Source organism: Dipodomys spectabilis, unplaced genomic scaffold, assembly GCF_019054845.1.
Source record: "Dipodomys spectabilis isolate Male_0828 unplaced genomic scaffold, ASM1905484v1 ptg000019l, whole genome shotgun sequence".
Taxonomy (NCBI): Eukaryota; Metazoa; Chordata; class Mammalia; order Rodentia; family Heteromyidae; genus Dipodomys; species Dipodomys spectabilis.
Window position 1 is genome coordinate 26,675,777 of NW_024870696.1, and position 20,315 is coordinate 26,696,091.

The window sequence follows — 20,315 nt, forward strand, 5'->3', positions numbered from 1 at the left end:
GCCCTGGGTTCGATTCCTCAGCACCACATAAGCAAAAAGAAAAAAGCCAGAAGTGGTGCTGTGGCTCAAGTGGTAGAGCGCTAGCCTTGAGCTGAAGAGCTGAGGGACAGCGCCCAGGCCCAGAGTTCAGGCCCCATGACCGGACCCAAAAAAAAAAAAAAAGATGAAGCATTGGCCTCAATGTCTCTTCTCTATCATTTATTTTTATAGTTTTGACAACACAATAGACAAAAAATGTACTTTGAAATCTTAGATTTCTCTCTCCTGTTCTTGTGCATTTGACCTTTGAACTACCATTAAGTCTGAAGCCTAAATTGTAGAGATGACTAAACCTGGTCCTAGACAGAAAATTGTGCAAAAATAGAGAAGAAAGCCCGACTGAGTTAATTCCGTGTGATTAACTTTCCTGCCCCATTGGATATTGGAGAGCACGGGGTGACTAAATATAGCATTACCACTGAGCACAAGGGTTAAAAGAACCACATTCCTGCCCATAGTTGGTAAAGCACAAAGTTCCCGTTTTAAACAGCATTTTTCAAGGCTTCTAAAAAGTCGCAGAGCTGCTCAGGAAGGGGCGTCGAAGGCTGTCACAGGAGAGGAGCCAACGGACTCGGCAGCCATCTTGTGCTGGTGAAAGAGGAAGTCGCTGGCTCAGAGCCAAGGAAAGCCAAAGTGATCGATATTACATTCTGAGAGCACCAATAGACCCTTTGTCCCAGTACCAGCACTTCTGGGAGATGTGCCAGAAGATTCACGTGTGCACACATGTGCGCGCACACAGGGTAACGTGATGACTCAGGAAATTCAGTCATATGGGAAGATCAAAAGCACAGCAGGATGTTCCTGCGACTCTGGCGTTGGTGAGCAATGCTTCAATGTCCACGTCCAACCCTAGGCTGCTAGAGAGGCCGCAGATGGAAGATAGACAGAAACTTGAAAAACAGGGGCCCACCGCCCATGAACAATGTGGGGGCATTGTCAATCACTGCCCTGCAACACTTTGAAATGTGACTCTGTCCCTGAATCCTACAGTGTGGATGCCAGCCCGGCCTGGCCTCGCCTCTGCCAGACTCTTGTCCTTAGGACACTCACAAGTGTTTGGAACATATATTGGGGATGGAAGGGAATACGATCCCAGACCCAAGACCAGACAGCTCCTAGACCGGGTCATGGGTCTGGCACCGAACAAAAGTGCACTGCCAAGTGAACATGCACTGCGTGATCTCAGTGTTCCTGAGAAAGAAGAGAGAAACACGTGTGCCTGATGAGAGGACAATGGAAAGATAACCTCCCATACCTGAAAAGCCAATCCACACTGGGGTCAGAGCAATGCACACACACGCGCACATATACACGCATGCACACATACACGCATATACACGCATGCACATACGCACATATACACGCACGCACACACGCGCACATATACACGCATGCACACAGGCGCACATATACACGCATGCACACAGACGCACATATATACACATGCACACATACACGCATGCACACACACGCACACATATGCACATATACACACATGCACACATACACACATGTGCACATATACACGCACGCACACATGCGCACATATACACACACGCACACATACGCACATATACACACATGCACACAGACGCACATATACACGCATGCACACATACGCACATATACACACATGCACACATACGCACATATACACACATGCACACATACGCACATATACACGCATGCACATACGCACATATACACATACGCACATATACACACATGCACACAGACGCACATATACTCACATGCACAGATACGCACATATACACACATGCACACATACACATATGCACACATACGCACATATACACACATGCACACATACACACATGCACACATACGCACATATACACACATGCACACATATGCACATATACACATGCACACATACGCACACATACACACATGCACACATACGCACATATACACACATGCACACATACGCACATATACACACATGCACACAGACGCACATATACACGCATGCACACATACGCACATATACACACATACACAGACGCACATATACACACATGCACACATACGCACATATACACACATGCACACATACGCACACATACACACATGCACACATACACACATGCACGCATACGCACATATACACACATGCACACATACGCACATATACACGCATGCACACATACGCACATATGCACACATACGCACATATACACACATGCACACATACGCACATATACACGCATGCACACATACGCACATATACACACATGCACATACGCACATATACACACATGCACACATACGCACATATACACGCATGCACACATACGCACATATACACACATGCACACAGACGCGCATATACACACATGCGCACATACACACATGCACACATACGCACATATACACACATGCACACATACACACATGCACACATACGCACATATACACACATGCACACATATGCATAAATCTATATATACACATATGTATAAATATATACACACATATATTTATAAATAGTATAGATACACATATATGTATAAATATATATCAGACAGAATTAACAGAAAAGCCTAATCAAGTAATTCTTCTTTTTTGTTGTTGGTCGTGGGGCCTGAACTCTGGGCCTGGGCTCTGTCCCTCAGCTCTTCAGCTCAAGGCTAGCGCTCTACCACTTGAGCCACAGCGCCCCTTCCAGCTTTTCCTGCTTATGTAGTGCTGAGGAATCGAACCAGGGCCTCATGCATGCAAGGCAAGCGCTCTACCTCTCCCAGCCCCTATTCTTTTCGTTCTTAACAGATACATTTTAAAAGATGCACAGAGCCAGGGAGGAAACGAATGTTCAGCCGAGAACCTTTCCATCATGTCCGCAGTGTCATGGTCTCTGTTTCCAGTAGCTTCTCATCAGGTCTCTAAGAGGGAGCGCATCACGATTAGAACCGTCTGTTCTGGCCAAGCAGAAAGAAGTGACTCGGCACAGGTCACGTGGTAGTGCGGTGTCCGAGACAGGACAGGGTCGTGCACATCTGGAGACCACTGTGAGCAAGCATCCCACTAGGCCTGGCAGAAAGCAAGCCTCCAGCCGCACCCTGAAGAAGCTTAGAGCTAGTCAGGAATATGCTTACCTCGTATCTGACAGGAGGAAGAGAGAAAACGTTGGTAGTACTAATTTGAACCAAGTCGTATCGGAAGAAATTACTGTTACCTCTGATGCACCCAATTAGTATTTAATACGAATTCGTATTGAAGTACTCATGTATGTAAATAAAATGTTAAAATCACCACGTACAGGACAAGATGCTCATTAGATACAGAGAAGAATTACGGAAGGAGAAATCTGTCCCAAACGGGTGAGACACAGACAGCTCCCGCGGCCACAGCTGGACAAGTCACTTTTGCTAGTTGTTTCACCAAAAAGATTTAAATGGTAATATTTCATTAATTAGTATCTCTAATATTTAACATTAAAAACTGATTATGGACGGTTCAAATGCACCCAGAAATGCTGTGCTCACACCAGCGCTATCAGACACACATCCATGGACGGATGTATTTGCTGTGCATCCACTTCCTGGTAAGTAAGATGATGTGGGAAATACATTTGCAAATGACATTGGAAGACTGGGCTTCTTCCATGTTTCCATTTCCTCCCCTTCACTCAGGGTAGATGTAGCCTGAAATTTGTGTGCATGTTTTTGCTGTTTTCATTTTTGCTATACACGCGTGTGCTGTTAGGTAATAGTGTCTGTGTGCTTTAAAACTCTGACTAAGTGGTGTTCCGTTGCTTTGCGCCTTTCCTGCTCCTGTCCCCCCTGTGGAGCGTTCCATAAGGTGGTATATGTACACCTCGTTTAAATATTACAACCACTAAGCCTATTCTACTTATGTGTGTTTAGAAAGAGGAGGTACCATTTCATGATTACTTATTGCTACTATTTTAACTTCTGTTAACATTTCTCTGGAGAGCAGGCCTTATTGAGAACAAAAATAACAAGTACATTTTAAATAGCACCTTGTCTCCTCTCCTTCCTGAAACAGGAGATATTGGATCAGATCTTCACTGTGATAACTTTGTGGGGTTCCTGCAGGCAAACTGACAGAAGTATAGCTCCCTCCCCACTAAGTCTTTTAAACAGACACTCCTGGCATGCAGGCCGGAGAACATTAGGTTCTGCAAGGGAACCATAATTTCTGATCTTCTTCCTCTCCTCTCCTCTCCTCTCCTCTCCTCTCCTCTCCTCTCCTCTCCTCTCCTCTCCTCTCCTCTCCTCTCCTCTCTTCTCCCCTCCCCTCCCCTCCTCTCCCCTCCCCTCCTCTCCTTTCCTCTCTTCTTTTCCTTCCCTTTCCTTCCCTCCCCTTCTCTTCCCTTCCTTCCCCTTCCCTCCTCCTCCCTCCCCTTCCCTCCCCTCCCCCATTTCCTCTTCTCTTGTTCTTTCCTTCCTTCTTTTCTGCTTTCCTCCTCCCTGAGAACAGAAGAGGCCCTGTTTCTCAGGGCACCACATGGAATATGCTAAGATTCCCCCAGTGGAAATAGCTGAACCATGTTCAAGCAAATGGGAGCATGTGCAGTTGCAGCATTAAGAGTCTTGGCTTTACACACGTACAGAAGCAGTGAAGCCCCGTGGGTCTGAGTCATGTGGGAGGCAGACATTCCCAGGGTTATCAGCGTGGCAGAGAGACCAAAGACAAGATGCCCACCTCCAGTGTCATCACCCTTTGTAAGATCTAAGAACTGTTGGTGGATCCCAGGACAGAGAAATCCAGGAACCACTAATGCTTATGATTTTTGCCTTGTGGCTTGAGGGCTTAAAATAAAATTAAATCAATTTGGTGCAGAGGTTTAACATTTCTTCTTGACCTGAATTTGTAGACATATTCACACTTTTATTAGATCCTTATGCTGTTCTTTAAACCCAGATTAAAACAAAACTAGCATCGAAATTACTTTTAGAGTTGTTTCTCAAAGTCTCCTCTAATAGAATTTTTATTTTCAGAAAATTAATAGACGCGGAATATCAAAATCCTCAACAAAATAGACATTATTGTAGACAAAAATGACTGCAGATTCAACAAAATAGACATTATTGTAGACAAAAATGACTGCAGATTAGACCCAGTTCAGATAAACTGGCCATCAAACTACAGGAAATCAAAAGAAACAATGAAAAAAATGAACAAATATGGAGCTCAGAAAGATCAACTATACTAAAAGTGAATGATATCATGCCCTCTAAAGCATCAACTGTTTTATTTGCTCTTTTGAACTTCTTAGAATCTAGTGTATTTAAAACTAACGACTTCACACTAACACAATCCTCATTATCCCACATAACTTTCACCCTTCACTATGTGAGTCCACAAATGTAATTAATACAGCAATAACGTTAAGGATCATGGATAACACTGATATAAATCAAGTAAACAGAACAGAGACATCCGTAAATGCACGCTGTGCATGTCTACTTTTGTTGTTGTTTCATTTATTTTGAGACTAAATCTTGCTATGGATCTCAAGAAGAGCTTAGAGGCCAAATCCTCCTGCCTGCCCCCCCCCCCCGCCCCCCATTGCTGGGATCATAAGTGTTTGCTGCAAACTGGTGCATGGTTGTTTTTTGAAGCAGTTTTTTAATGGAGCTAAGATGGCCCTCGTGACACACATATCACAAACATTTTAGGCTTACTTGTGATTTGTGAGATTTTTTTCCCTCAGCGTCTTTATATTGTCTTTTATTTGAAAAGCAACAATGCATATTGACCGGTGCATTGCTTCAAATACTTATCATTTAAAGGTAAGAACACTTAAAGTCTACTCTCAGCTATTTTCAAATACCCAATATCTTGCTTTTGATGATAGTTACCATAGTATACAATAGATCCTTTTATTTTCTCCTCCCTGAGGTTTGTGTTCTAGAACCCACATATCCTCAATCTTTCCAGCACCTCAGCCTCCAGTAACAAGCATTTACTTTCATTTCTGTGAGTTCAACTTTCCTGACGTTCCACATTTAACTCAGGTCTGTGGCATCTCTCTCTCTCTCTCTCTCAATCTGTGCCTGGATTATTTCACTTCTTCATATCCTCTAGGTTGGGTGATACTGTCTCAGGTGACAAGGTTTCCTTCCGTAAGGCTGAATAATACTCCCCTACCATAGATAGACATTTGTTGATAGACACTAAGGTTGCTCCAATGTCTTGGGTATTGTAAATAACCCTGTAACTAACACAAGAGTACAGCTGTATCTTTAAGATCCTGATTTCATGTAAATGGATGTAATTCACACCCACTAGTAAGACTGATAGAGAGTTCTACATGATAGTCCTACTTTTAATTTTGGGGGAAACCACCATACTGTTTCCATAATGTCTGTCTACGTGAGCCTTCTTAGCAATACTACACAAGTGGTCCAGTTTCTCCGTTCTTACTGAAATAGGACAGTTTCTTAAAGTTTGGTTCTAATCAAGGCCAAGAGTGCTTCTGGTTCAGAGGTGTTGAAGAGAGATTAACTCAAGGCAGTTTTTGAATCAAATATAAATGATTAAATATGAATTATTCATGTTTGGGGTTTTTTTTTTGAGACAGGGTCTTGCTATGAAGCTCAGGCTGGTCTTGAACTTGCTGTGGGCCAGGCTGATCCTGAACACACAATCCTTTGGTCTGTCACTCTGAGTGCTGAGGTTGTAGGAGTGTACCATCATAGCAGGCTAAATATCCACTAATACTATGAACACTTAGAACTGAGGGCATGGTGGAGTGGTAGAATGTGAGGCCCTACATGGAATTCCCAACACAAAAAAGAAAAAGAAAAACTCTCCGAGGGCTCGTCATACGTGGATGAAACGAACAGCCTGGAGGTACTTGTCTCTGTAATCCTTATGCAGGTTGGGGAAGAGCTGTGATTTAGACTTTTGTGGTTTCTTTGGCTTCCATCTGCCTCAAAGAAAACACACACACACACATACACACACACACACACACACACACAACTGTTATAGCACTTGGCCCTGCTCTGGAGTGTGTGTGGAGTAGAAATCTTGGGTGCCCTCAGACATCGCCTAATACTTCAGAAGTGGCAGAAGCAGCAGGTCTGGCTAGGTTCTCAGTAAGGAGGCAATCACTCATTATAGGAGCGCCTCTGCACCTGCAGCCAGCGCTGTTTTCTGCTCATCTGCGGGTTGCACGACTGTGTGAAGATGAAACCCAGTAAGTAACATCACTGCCATGCAGGAAGAAAATGGAGGGATGCTCCAGAACCAGGGCTTCTCACTTCACGGTGATAGCCATCTGTCACGGTCCTGTCAACGCCAGAGAACCTCTATCCCCGAGGAGGTGAGGGAGATCAAGTTAGTGTCAGTCCCTGTCCTCGAATGAAACATAAACCGAAGGCCAGTTCAGAGGATTGCGCAACCACTAATGTTGGAAATGTTAATGAATTTAACCTTCAATTATTTGTTGAGGTTATTGAGCTGTATTAAAGTGGTATTGAGTGGTCACTGGTGCTATTAAATGTATACATGACTGTTTTATCTCTTTTTTTTTTTGTTCTTCATGGAACCAGCTCTTGAATCCATTTCTTGTTTGTTCTTTATCTCTTTGTAAATTATTAAATTCTGGGTTGAGTGTGTGTGTGTGTGTGTGTGTGTGTGTGTGTGTGTGTGTGTGCGCGCACACACACACTCGTGCCAGAACCAAGGCTTGTACCATAGATAAAAGTCTCAGATTTGTTTTCCAGAATGTCTTTGAATCACAAATCCCAGATCTCAGCCTCTTGAATAGCTACAATTACTAGCCAGCCATTATCCCTTTACATTCCTTAGCTCTGTTTACTTTTCTAATTATAAATAGTTGATAACCATTCTTCCTAGTTTTGTGGTAATTTGTAGAAATATAGCTTTGGCTGCATCTTCAGATAGAGATAGCTCTTTCTTCCTTTCTTTTCTCTCCTTCCCTGTTGTACGGCTATATAGTTATATCAATAAATGTGTCTATTATTATTACTACTTTGTTAGTATGTTGATAATGTTATTCACTCTCTCAACTTTTTTTTGTAAAAATCAAATATTTAAAGTTGGAGTTACCTTAATTTTCTGTTCAATTATTTCTTCTTTTCTTCTATAAAGGCATAATAAACTTGTGAATTTGTCAACATTCTATTTTATAAGCTTACAAGTCTATAAACTCAAGAACAATATTGAACAATGTTGGTATATTTTGAAAGACCCATAAAATGCTATTATACTGGAGTATACTTCCATATCTTCATATTTATTTATATTTTCAAATATTTTATTAATAGATCTGCATCAATTAACATAGATATGTGTACATATTAATATGGAGAGATCACTTGATTTTAGATGTTGTATGGTATTCTATCATGTAACAAACTAGGTTTCAAAATCTCTTATTAACTCTGTCTTCCTACTTTTCAGTCTGAAGGAATGTTACTTCATGTGTATCTTTTCTTGGTATCACAATGTTGACTTTTTCCTTTAAAGTTTGTCTGGCCAACTCTTACTTTTAATGATGGTCTTGATCTGTGCCTAATTCTGTGAGTGCTGATATGCTTAGTTTTGTGGTGTATATTTTCCATGCATCTTTGTGTGTTTTTGTTCCCCTTTTTTCTATTGACTTTAATAATTTCTCTTAATTCTTTTTTTCCCTTCGTGGTTTTGAAATTATATCTTCTATTTATATTCTCTTAGTGGTTAACCTCAAATTTGTAGCAAGCGAGTTTAATTTAACTTTTAAGAAGTCTATAATTAATCACTTTATACATTTTCGGAGGAATGCAAAAGCTTTAGAATCACTTAACTCCACACTCTCTTTTCCACGTCATTTATTATTATTATTATTATTATTATTCCATGTCCCCCATTTTCACGATTGCTTTTTGGAATTATTCGTGAAAAATTACAAATATCACACGTGAACAAATGACCTATTCAGAAATGGGTCAGAGAGAGCGTGGGAGTAAGACATCATGGTTTTAAAAAAAGTTGAAAAATAACCTGAGAAGAAGCGTATCAGTCTTCGGGGAGATGCAAAAGTCAGGCCCATGCTCCTTTCAATTGTAGTAAAATTAGGAACATAGAAAAAGAAAGAGAGAAAAAGGAAAAGAAAGAGAGGGAGGGAAGAGAAGAAACAGAACAGACTGATCTTCTCGAGACTTTGGGGATCCCCAGTCTTCCTTTCCTTTGGTTTTGGATTTGTCTTCTCAGCCTTCTGCCATTACCAGAGAACTATCATAACTTTCTAAACACTGTACTTTTAACCATGCTTAGGCTTAAAGCCCATTTTGCTTGTTTAAATATTATCTTTAAGTGGTTGTCCAAAGGAGTTTAAATTCAACACCATATACTTTTTTTATTGTGAAAATACTGTACAGAGGGGTTACAATTACACGGGCAAGATAATGAGTACATTTCTTATCAAGCATTGTAGCTCCTCCTTTGTTTCCCCATCCTATCCCATCCTCCCCCCAGCCCCCAATCCCTTCCAACCCCCCCTCCCGCACCAAAGTTGTAAAGTTCATTTTCGACCATATGCTTTTATAACTCAATTTTTCATTACTTGAAGGCGCAGAGAAATTAAAGAAATTGCTTTTGTAATATTTGAGCGATAAAGTGTTCAGTATTCACCCTGCTACACAAATCATTTCACAAATACCAGTTTGCGTTCCCCACTTTGAGGCACTGAGTACATTATGAAGAGGTTCTATTCCTTTATTAAATCTACAGGGTTAATGGCATGTGTATCTAATACAGCAGGCTCTGAAGGATCGCCTCTAAACTACCCATTTTTCTGGCTAGGTGTTTGGATAAACAGACATGAAAAGTCCAATGGAGACAGTCATCTTGCTGAGAAGTGAAATTCTGCCTGAAGAGGGAAATAGTTAGAATCTGAAAATATAGATCACTCAAGCAACTGTTGCATAACTACAGATTTATTCCCCCATTGCATCCGTATCTCCAGAAAGAAGCTATTTCACTAGAAGCAGACTCGTCTTCTTTCTGTCCAAGAACCAGAGGCTACTTTCAGAACACTGAAGAACATACTAAGGAAGAACATAATAATAGCACCCTGCTATTATTGCATGGCTAATGAGTTTTCCATGGCAAGCTAGGAACCAACCTCCTCCAAAGGGGGAAGGTATGAACAGGCCCTGATGGTCTGGAATCCTAGCCACTCAGGAAGCTGAGATCTAAGGATCATGGTTCAAAATCAGCCAGGCAGAAAAATCTGCGAGATTCTCAAAAAGCTCAAGTTCTAGCCTTGAGTGAAAAAGCCAAGCCAAGAGTATGAGACTCTCAGTTCAAGCCCCAGTGCTGGCGCATCCGGTGGGAAGAGGGTAGGGCATACAAGAGAAAAAGAACCCAATTTTAAGAACCCTCTGATTTGTGATTAAACATGAGTTTTGTCATTCCTTTTTCCCCCTTTCTCAGTCCATCCCCCCAACGATCCTTTGTAGACCAATCCAACCCGACTCAACCCGATCAAACAGATGAGTGAGATGGGTTCCTCTGAGCAGAGATTGTAGGGTACAGCGTATACTGTCTCCTCCGAGAGCTTCTGACGAGACACCGACACCTTGATTACTGTTGTCATGGCTATATATCATAAATCTATCCTAATACCCACACTCAGAGTTGCCAATTTACCTGCTCCTTTTATTGTTTAGTCTCCAGTTCCATTCCACAAGTATTTGTTACCTATTTTATGGCAGGATTGCTGATAGCTAGGTACAATAGGCTGAGCACAACGGTTAACTAGATAAACTTGGGGTGGTTTTAGAGAGGAGACAGTTGAGTTAACTTCTAGGGGTTTACTGGGGGAAATGGATATGTATGGGCAGAAGGTGGTGAGTTCAGTTTTAGACTTGTTGAGTTTAAGTCTCTTCAATAGGTGTGCATACCCAGCAAAGAGATAACTATCTTTTTTTTTTTTTTTTTTTTTTTTGCTCAGCTTGCCTGGCCGGAACTCTAGCACTTGAGCCATGACTCCTGCCAAGGTTTCTACTAGTCATTTTGAAGATAGAATCTCTTGGGCTTTCTGTTCTCCTGGCTGGCTTCAAACTACAGTCCTTTAGATCTCAGCCTCCTAAGCAGCTAGCTAGGATTACAGGACCAAGCCTCTAATGATAGGGACTGTCATTAGAGGTTTAGGGACTGTCATTTCAAGGCTTAGGCATGTATGTATTCATATCCGAATGTCACAAATACATTGGCAAGTGCCCTATGTGAGAGATGAGGAAGTTGAGAGACGTAACTCATGTAGTTTGCCCATGAGGCTGCAGGAGGTGACTTCATTTAAAACTGAGGCTAGGGATGTGAATCGGTGGTAGAGCGCCTGCCTGGCATGAGCGAGGCCTTTCTTCATCCCTAGTACTAAGAGTGGGGGACCATCTTTGATGGTGCTACAGTGGGGTGGGGTGACATGATTGTATAATCGCAGCACTCGGAGTGAAACAGCAGGGTCATGAGTTTGAGGATAAACTGGGCTATGCAGCAAGCTTCAGGCAAGGTTTAAGCAAGCCCCTGTCTCATATATATATATATTATATTTATATTTATACACACACACACACACACACACACACATATATATACAGAGAGAGAGAGAGAGAGAGAGAGAGAGAGAGAATCAGTTGTGGGTCTGGGCACTGCTCCTGAGCTCTTTCATTCAAGGCTAGAGCTCTACTACTTTGAGCCACAGCATCACTTCCAGTTTTCTGGTGGTTAATTGTAGATAAGAGTCTCACAGGACTTCCTGCCTGGGCTGGCTTTGAACTTTGATCCTCAGATCTCAGCCTCCTGAGTAGCTAGGATTACAGGTGTGAGCCACCAGCTGCTCCAGGCTAGAAATTTTTCTTTTCAAATCTTTGACTCCTTGACAAAGAAGTTGGTAATTAGTCTCATGAGTGACCTATTTATTGTGAAGGTGTGATAGACAGAACTCTGGAGAATATCAATATCTGAGGGAAAATAGTGTACAAGGCCAAGAGGAGTCGGAGGGTTCAGCACTGTCGGCGGCGCAGACCTCTGTGATCAGCACAGAGGCACGGGTCTCTAGGAAGCCTGCCCAGCACTTCCTGCATTGCCACTGCTCAGGTCCCAGGGGATGCAGAGTCAACATCCAGGTGTCAGAGGTGTAAATGGGTCCAGGGAAGCCCTGGAAGGCCCCTGAATATAGATCGTAATAGAAAAGACCCATCACCAGCCTATGCCTTGGAAATGGTGTGTTTTTAAACCTACCTCCTTCCTTTACTGCCATCTTTCAAAATGAGTTGATGGCACTATCTGAGGGAGAATGGGGTGGTTCGGAAAGCATCTGCCCATGCTCAGAAGGAATCTTCTTTAAATGCCACTGAAGGAGAATTGGAAGGGCAAAGGAGAAGTCTGACATTACAGCTCCTTCTCAAGAATATGAAGCAATCCTGCAGAATCCATCTAGCATTTCATTTGATGAATATGTACTAGATTGTCAACCATGAGCAGGAGGAATTTCTACCCCACACTGTGTTGTTTGCCACGAGAGTAGCATAGTTTCTGTTTGTGTCATGGGACCTGTGACCTGTCACGTGTGATTACCATGTCAGCTTATTAACATGTCAGGGATTACAACTCCTGGCTTCTAGCTCAGAGGGGGAAGCTGCTTTGAGGGGGGGGCATTCTGCTAGCCAGATGAGGCAGAGTTCTGCCAGCTTCCAGTGCCAAGGAAACCCTGGATAGTAATCAATACCAAACCTATGAATAGGACCACCCAAGGGTACATGGCTATTAACCAAAGCGCCTTCCTACCTGGGCCGGATCTCTTGGCAACTCTCCTTGTTAGTCCTAGCTTTGTTCTCACTTACTTGCGAAGGAATCCCAAAATGGTTGTTCTAAAGGAGCTGAGACAAAGAATATTTGGAAAGTCACTCTCAGTTGCTGGGAGAGTCATGAGGAAGAAGGTTCTGATTGGTTACATCATCTAAGGCTTCAAACTCTAATAAATGTTGATTGATGGATGGGAGTTGAAGCTAAAGCCAAGGGAAAACCTACACATGTTTGGAGATTTGGAATTAGAGATGCTTTCCTTCCAACTCTTCCTAAAAGGAAGTCACACGGGGAAAGCAAACTAGAGATTAAAGAAGCACAGGGGCAGCAGTAGGCCATTTCCCCTGGGGCCTTCCAAGTTCTCCGGCTAGCTGCAGGTGAGGGAAGAGGCCCTTAGCTACAATGTTGCCTGGTCTCTTTGCCTGACATCTTTCTGCCAGATGCTTGCTCTGGAATTCTGGAGGTGCTTGGCTCTCCTGGTAACTGCACCCTGAGCCCAGAGAACTTCAGTCCACCAATTTCTCATCTTGCCCGGCCCCTCTATAAGAGCTGGGCTTCAGCCTAGACACAGCAGAAGAGACGAGTACTGCCTCCAAGCCATCCAGGACCCCCTTTCTCTGGCCCTAGCACCCCTTAGGCTTCCGGAAATAAGTACACCCCTCTGCTAGTGATAAATTCCCCATTTAGGGTTGTTCTGGTGACATTCAGTTACAATCCAGAATCTCAACGATTTACAAATGATATGTATAAACATCATCAGAGTGTACATCCAACCCCGTGGTAATTGTTAAAGAGTAAAGCCAATGGAAAAAGCCCTTCTTATGGAGACTTATCTATATATACATATATGTATATATGTGTATGTATATATAGACATATATAATATATGTAAAACAGCTGAGGGACGGTGGAGGGTGGCTGGTGGCCAGTGGAGGGTGGAGGCTGGAGGGTGGAGGGTGGAGGGGGCAGGTAGAGAGGGAGAGCTGTCAGTCCTACGGGTGCTACTTGCTTAGGAGATTTGCTCCAGGGAGACAGAGCTCCCCCAGCCTGTGCCCCAACATGCGGCCTCCTTCCTGGGAGACCCGGCAGAAGGGCAGCTGAGACCAGGCCTCTGCAGCTGCAGAGGCCCACGGGCATCCATCCCGAGAGGAGGCAGCTGCTCCGCATGGCGAAGGGTCCCGGACTGCCCCGGCCCGGGGCCCTCCCTGGCCACCCTGGAGCCCTGCACCCCTGAACCCTTGCTGGGTGGGGGACCCTCCTCCCAGTCTACAAAGGCCTCCCTCTCCCTGGCCTCGGGCCTCTAGGTTTGGGAGCGACGCTGGGCGCAGGTTTGAGGCGATGCTGGGCGCAGGTTTGGGGCGATGCTGGGCGCAGGTTTGGGGCGATGCTGGGCTCAGGTTTGGGGCGATGCTGGGCGCAGGTTTGAGGCGATGCTGGGCGCAGGCTTGGGGCGACGCTGGGCGCAGGTTTGGGGCGATGCTGGGCGCAGGTTTGGGGCGATGCTGGGCGCAGGTTTGAGGCGATGCTGGGCGCAGGTTTGGGGCGATGCTGGGCGCAGGCTTGGGGCGACGCTGGGCGCAGGTTTGGGGCGATGCTGGGCGCAGGTTTGGGGCGATGCTGGGCGCAGGTTTGGGGCGATGCTGGGCGCAGGTTTGGGGCGGGCCGCCGGCGCGGGGCGGTTGGCGTGGTTGCTTGGTTGTTGCTTCCCCAGCAGGCCTCCGACCCTCCGCCCGCCCTGGGACGGGGACGGCCCCCCCCCCCCCCCCGCCGCGCCCCTTGTCCGTCCCAGCGCCTGCCCATCGGGACCTCTGTCCCCAGAGCGGTCGGGGCCGGGCTGGGGTGAAGGCGCAGGGAGCCCTGGGCGGGGGGGGGGGGGGGTCCCCGCTGCGGGGGCCCCGGGACGCGGGGGGGGGGCGTCGGGACCTCCGTTCAGTTCTTGGGGAGGGGGCCCCAGATTCACCCATTCCCACCCCGTGCCTGGCCAGGGAAGACATTGACTGCAGGGAGCCCGGGCGCCCCGCACCCCGGGCGCTCCCCGTCGGGGGGACGGTGCGCGACACGACGGGGGCCAAGGGGTGGGAGGACGGGGAGGGGGAAGGCGGGGGAGGGGGAGGACGGGGAGGGGGAGGACGGGGGAGGGGGGGACGGGGAGGGGGGAAGGCGGGGGAGGGGGAGGACGGGGGAGGGGGGGACGGGGGCGGGCCGACGGCGGGGAGCCCCTCCCCCCGGGATGCGCGAGGCCGGCGCACATCTGGTTTCAATCCGCGGCCTTTGATGGCATCAAACGCCGACGGGCGCCGGCTCCCGCCCGTCCCCCCTCCCGGCGGGGCGCGTGCGCGTGCGCGCTCGAGCACAGGCTCGGCCCGGCCGTCCGGGCGGGCGGTTTCCGGGCGCTCCGTCGGGATCCCCGCGGGTCCCCCCGCCCAGCCTCGGCGCCCCGCCGCGCCCCGCAACCTGCCCTCGAGCGCGCGCGGGGCGGGGCCGCGCCCGGAGCCGCAGCCTCCCCGGTGCCCGGCGCGGCCCGGCCCCTCCCCGGTCCCGAGCGAGGCGGAGGCGGCGGCGCCGGGCGTCGGAAGGGCCCGGGCTCCGGGGTGCCGCCCCCGTCCGTCTGGCGAGGGGTGGGAACTGGACCTGCACCGGGGAAAGATCCGCCCCCCTCCCCCTCCCTCCCTCCCTCCCCCCACCCCCCCTCCCCCCCCACCCCCCCTGCTGCCGGCCACAGGGGTTCCTGGATCCCCCTGTGCCCGGGCAGGAGGCGGGTGGGGGGGGGGGGGTGGGGTGGGGAGGGGAGGGGGGAGGGGGGAGAGGGGTCTGTGGAGCGTCAGGCGGCTCAAAGGCTCTGGGTAATTGCAGGCTCCCATTAAGTGGAGACCGCCCTCCCGGGGCCCCAATTTTCTCGTGTTCCCACAAAGCCTCGCGTGCCACTCCGCGCCTTTTGAAGTGCCAGAGCGAGGGCCTGCGTCCCGGGGAGGGGAGGGGGAGAGGGGAGGGGAGGGGAGAGGGGAGGGGAGGGCAGGGGAGAGGGGGAGGGGAGGGCAGGGGAGAGGGGAGGGGAGGGCAGGGGAGAGGGGAGGGCAGGGGAGAGGGGAGGGGAGGGCAGGGGAGAGGGGAGAGGGGAGGGGAGGGCAGGGGAGAGGGGAGGGGAGAGGGCAGGGGAGGGGAGAGGGGAGGGCAGGGGAGAGGGGAGGGCAGGGGAGGGGAGGGGAGAGGGGAGGGGAGGGCAGGGGAGAGGGGAGAGGGGAGGGCAGGGGAGGGCAGGGGAGAGGGGAGGGGAGAGGGGGAGGGCAGGGGGAGGGCAGGGGAGAGGGGCGGGGAGGGCAGGGGAGAGGGAGAGGGCAGGGGAGAGGGGGAGAGGGCAGGGGAGAGCAGGGGAGAGGGGGAGGGCAGGGGAGAGGGGGAGGGCAGGGGAGAGGGAGAGGGACGGGGAGAGGGAGAGGGCAGGGGAGAGGGGGAGGGCAGGGGAGAGGGGGAGGGAGCAGGGGAGAGGGGGAGGGCAGGGGAGAGGGAGAGGGCAGGGGAGAGGGGGAGGGCAGGGGAGAGGGGGAGGGCAGGGGAGAGGGGGAGGGCAGGGGAGAGGGGGAGGGAGCAGGGGAGAGGGGGAGGGCAGGGGAGAGGGAGAGGGCAGGGGAGAGGGGGAGGGCAGGGGAGAGGCTGGGAGGAGCTACTGCCCTTTGGATTTCGGCAGCCCTATTTTTACACACGTACCTATATACATGTGTAAATACATATATGCACATATGCACACATACATATGCACATATACGTGTGTGCACACCTGAGCATATACACACGCACACCCATGTATACACAGGCAGGCACATACATATGTATGCACACGTACGCACAGATGCGCACACATGTCTGTATACGCTCGTATGCACATGCACACACCTGTACGTATACTGCACATGCACACTCATGGCACACCTGTCTATACACGCGTATGCAGAGCCCCTCCGCAGGACCTGCGCGCTCCGGAGCTGCAGAGGCTCCTGGTCGGGTTGGGCGGCGGCGGCGTGGGCTGGAGGGAGTGTTAGGGCGGGTGGCGGCTCCTGGGCCCCGTGGGGGGACGGAGCCCAGCTGAGAGAGGACAGGGCCGGGCTGGAGGGAGGACGGGGCCGGGCTGGAGGGAGGACGGGGCCGGGCTGGAGGGAGGGAGGAGGGAGCCCGGGCTGGAGGGAGGAGGGAGCCCGGGCTGGAGGGAGGACGGGGCCGGGCTGGAGGGAAGAGGAGGGAGGCCGGGCTGGAGGGAGGACGGAGACCGGGCTGGGCGGAGGAGGAGGGAGGCCGGGCTGGAGGGAGGACTGGGGCCGGGCTGGAGGGAGGAGGAGGGAGGCCGGGCTGGAGGGAGGAGGGAGGCCGGGCTGGAGGGAGGACGGGGCCGTCTTGGCCTTCTTTTTTTTTTGGAAGCCGACTTTGCCTTCCCCCTTCCCTGCTCGCCCGGCCCCGCCCGCCGGCCCCTTCCCCCTCCTCCTCCCTCCCCTCCCCTCCTCCTCCTCCTTCCTCTGTTTAGTGAGCGCTGGGCAAGGTTTTGGAAAGCTGCGAGGGCGAAGGGCTGCGCGCTCTCCGGTCCCTCTCCATCTCCCTGTCCGCCTCTCCCTGTCCGTCTCTCCCTCTCTCTCCGTCTCTCTCTCCCCGTCTGTCCCTCTCTTCTGATCCGGGCTCACTTTCGTTCCATCATTATCAGTGTTAGGTGAACTCCTCGGTGCGGTTCCCTGTCCGGCACGCGCCGGACGTGGCTGCGGGAGCGCGGGCCGCCGCGGGGTCCGCGGTGCGGAGCTCGGTGCGGGGTCCCCGCGCCCCGCCTCCGGCCGCCTCGCCCGGCCTTCCGGGCCCCTCTCTGGCCTCTCTCTCTCCTTCCCTCTCTCGCTCTCTCTCTCTGGCCCTCCCTCCGTCCCTCGCCCCCCTCCCCGCTGCGCTCGGCTCCCCCCCTCGCGCCCACCGCGTGTGGACTCCAGCGGGCAGAGGGGGGCGGGCGGGCCCGGAGCGGCGCGGCGCGGCGGAGCGAGCGGGACCGGGGCGGAGCGGGGCGGGCCATGACCTCGGGCTACGCGCACGTCCTGGAGCGGCCCGCGGCGCTGGGCGGCCGGCTGGACGGCCCGGGCGGCCTCGACCCGCTGCAGGCCAAGAAGAACTTCTCGGTCAGCCACCTGCTGGACCTGGAGGAGGCGGGCGACATGGTGGCGGCGCCGGCGGACGAGGGCGCGGGCGAGGCGGGCCGCGGCCTGCTGGAGTCGCCGGGCCTCACCAGCGGCAGCGACACCCCGCAGCAGGACAGTGAGTGCGGGCCGGGGCCGGGGCCGGGCCGGGGCCGGGGCGGCCGGGGACGCAGGCCCCGCGGCGGGCCGCGCCGGGCTGGGGAGGCTGGGCGCGCGGGGAGCCCCGGGCGGTGCGCCCTGCGCGGGCCCCGCGGCCCCGGCGTCCCGGACACCCCGGGCAGCCGAGGCACAGGGCCTGCGAGCTCCCGCTGCGCCCCAGAATCGCGGGGGCTCTGGTCACCTCGAGCAGCGGGGCTTTCGGGGGCCTGGCTCTCCAGGGATGGCCTCGCCCCAGCCCCTTCTCCGATGAAAGCGGTGCTCCCCGTCACTCTGCCTTACAAACGCGGCCGGGGCGCCGCCCTGGGCGTCCCAGGTGACAGAGGGGGGGAGGGAGGTTCCCTGGGGCGATCTGAGCCGGTGCTGGTCACCCGTGAGACCCGGGACTTGGGGTGCGCCTTCCAATGCTCAGGCTTCAAGACGTTGCTACCCCCGACTTAAAAAACAAAAAAGCTTAGAGACTGCCGGCAGCGGTTTCCGAACTCAGAAAAGAGCCGCCGCCGGGGCTGGAGGCGCCGCGGGAAGCGGGCCGCCCTCGCCCCTGCGCCGCGCCACGAGGCGCCTCGCTCCCCACCCGGCTCTTCCGCGAGCCCGGGAAGCCTCGGCCGCTCCGCCGCGAGCGGCCCGGCGCCAGCGCCCCTGCACGGCCTTGGCTCCGGCGGCCAGGCCGCCGCTCCGGGCTGCGGTCGGGTCCCCAAGCGCGGCGGCGCTGGGCGCGGGGACGGGGTTTGGGGTTTGGGGTTTGGGGCTGCTGGGAAGCCCCGCTCAGCCCCGCGCGCCGTCCGCGCAGCGAGTTCTGCGGATCGCGCGCCCTGGGCCAAAGAAACCAGAGAACGCACAGGAACGAGGAGGGTCGCGCCGGGGGCCGGCGGCTCCTCGCACCCTCCCCCGTGATCCCGGGCACTGAGAGCTGGACTCCGACAGAAAACAAGGCCCGGGGAAGCCACGGGCCAAAGGACAAGGCCGGGGGGGGGGGGCGAGCCTGAAACCGAGGGTGAGTCAGATGGAACGCGCCGCCGGCCGGGTCGCCGGCCACCCGCCACCGGCCGTGGCTGTTGGTCTTTTGCGAGCAAACCCCAGGACGAGCGAGATGTCGGGAGTGGTCAGGGCGTTGTACCGGGCACCAAGCAGAGCTGGCCAGGGCACCCAGGGCTGGGCACGGACTTGTGGGAGACCCCGCCTGGCACCGCGGTGGCTGCCAAGCCCTGGGTCACCCCGAGGGGCAGGGACGGACTGGACAGAGGTGGGGTCCTTTGTCCAGGGAGGATGGGGAAACACTGGGGGCCTGCCTGGGCCATGCTCGACTCCAGGCACGGGGAGGCTCCGAGGCCTCCGGATGGAGGCTGCGCGCGGAGGGATCGGCCTGCCGTCTCTGGAGGAGCCCGGAGCCCGAAGACACGAGCCGCGCTTCCCGGGGCCTTCGAACAAACGGCTGCCGGCAGAAGTCCCCGCGGCCGCCGTCTGGGGTAAGCCAGGCTGGAGCCCGCGGCCGGGCTGCTGGCGTCCTTGGTTCTCAGCTGTTTAGATCAGATGGGGGCTCCCTAAAACCAAGGGCCTAAAACCCTAAAACCACGGGCCCGCGGCGTGGGGCTCGCTCGGCCTCCAGGCTGGCGGCGTCTGCGGCTCCGCTGATCGCTGCCAGGCCCGGGAAGAGATCTTCCCTTCCGACAGACCCCGCCTGCGGCCTCGCCTTTGATTTCCCAGGTGGAGAGAAACAGTCCGAGTCCCCGACCTGCCTACGGTTTCTTCTTCCAAGGAAATTAGCAATTTGGTTCTCTTTGCGCTATTTGGCTCTTAATTCGGAGAATCTGGGACGGACAGCCTAGTCGATGTAGCAACGAGGAGCGAAGTCCGGAGTGGGGACTTCTTACTGACCTCCCAACCCAGCAAGCAACAGTGCAGCGCCCTCCTCTTACAGTTATCCGCTCCGTTTCCTTTCTAAAAGTGGATTCCTCCCCACCTCTATCCAGCTCAGCAAATTTCTTAAACAACAAAACTTCCTCCTCCTCCTCCTCTTCTTCCTCTTCCTCCTCCTCTTCCTCCTCCTCCTCCTCTTCCTCCTCCTCTTCTTCCTCCTCTTCTTCCTCTTCCTCCTCCTCTTCTTCCTCCTCTTCTTCCTCCTCTTCCTCTTCCTCCTCCTCTTCTTCCTCC

General features: G+C 52.0%; 1 protein-coding gene across 1 annotated transcript in view; it reads left to right on the top strand.

The window, feature by feature from the left end:
• The first annotated feature begins 17,882 nt into the window (after positions 1-17,882).
• Prrx1 (paired related homeobox 1) overlaps positions 17,883-20,315 on the top strand; it is a 68,701-nt gene continuing 66,268 nt past the window's right edge. The window contains exon 1 of the mRNA XM_042674664.1: positions 17,883-18,126. Coding sequence (XP_042530598.1) covers positions 17,886-18,126 — 241 coding nt within the window. The 5' untranslated portion in view covers positions 17,883-17,885. The remainder of the gene's footprint in view (positions 18,127-20,315) is intronic.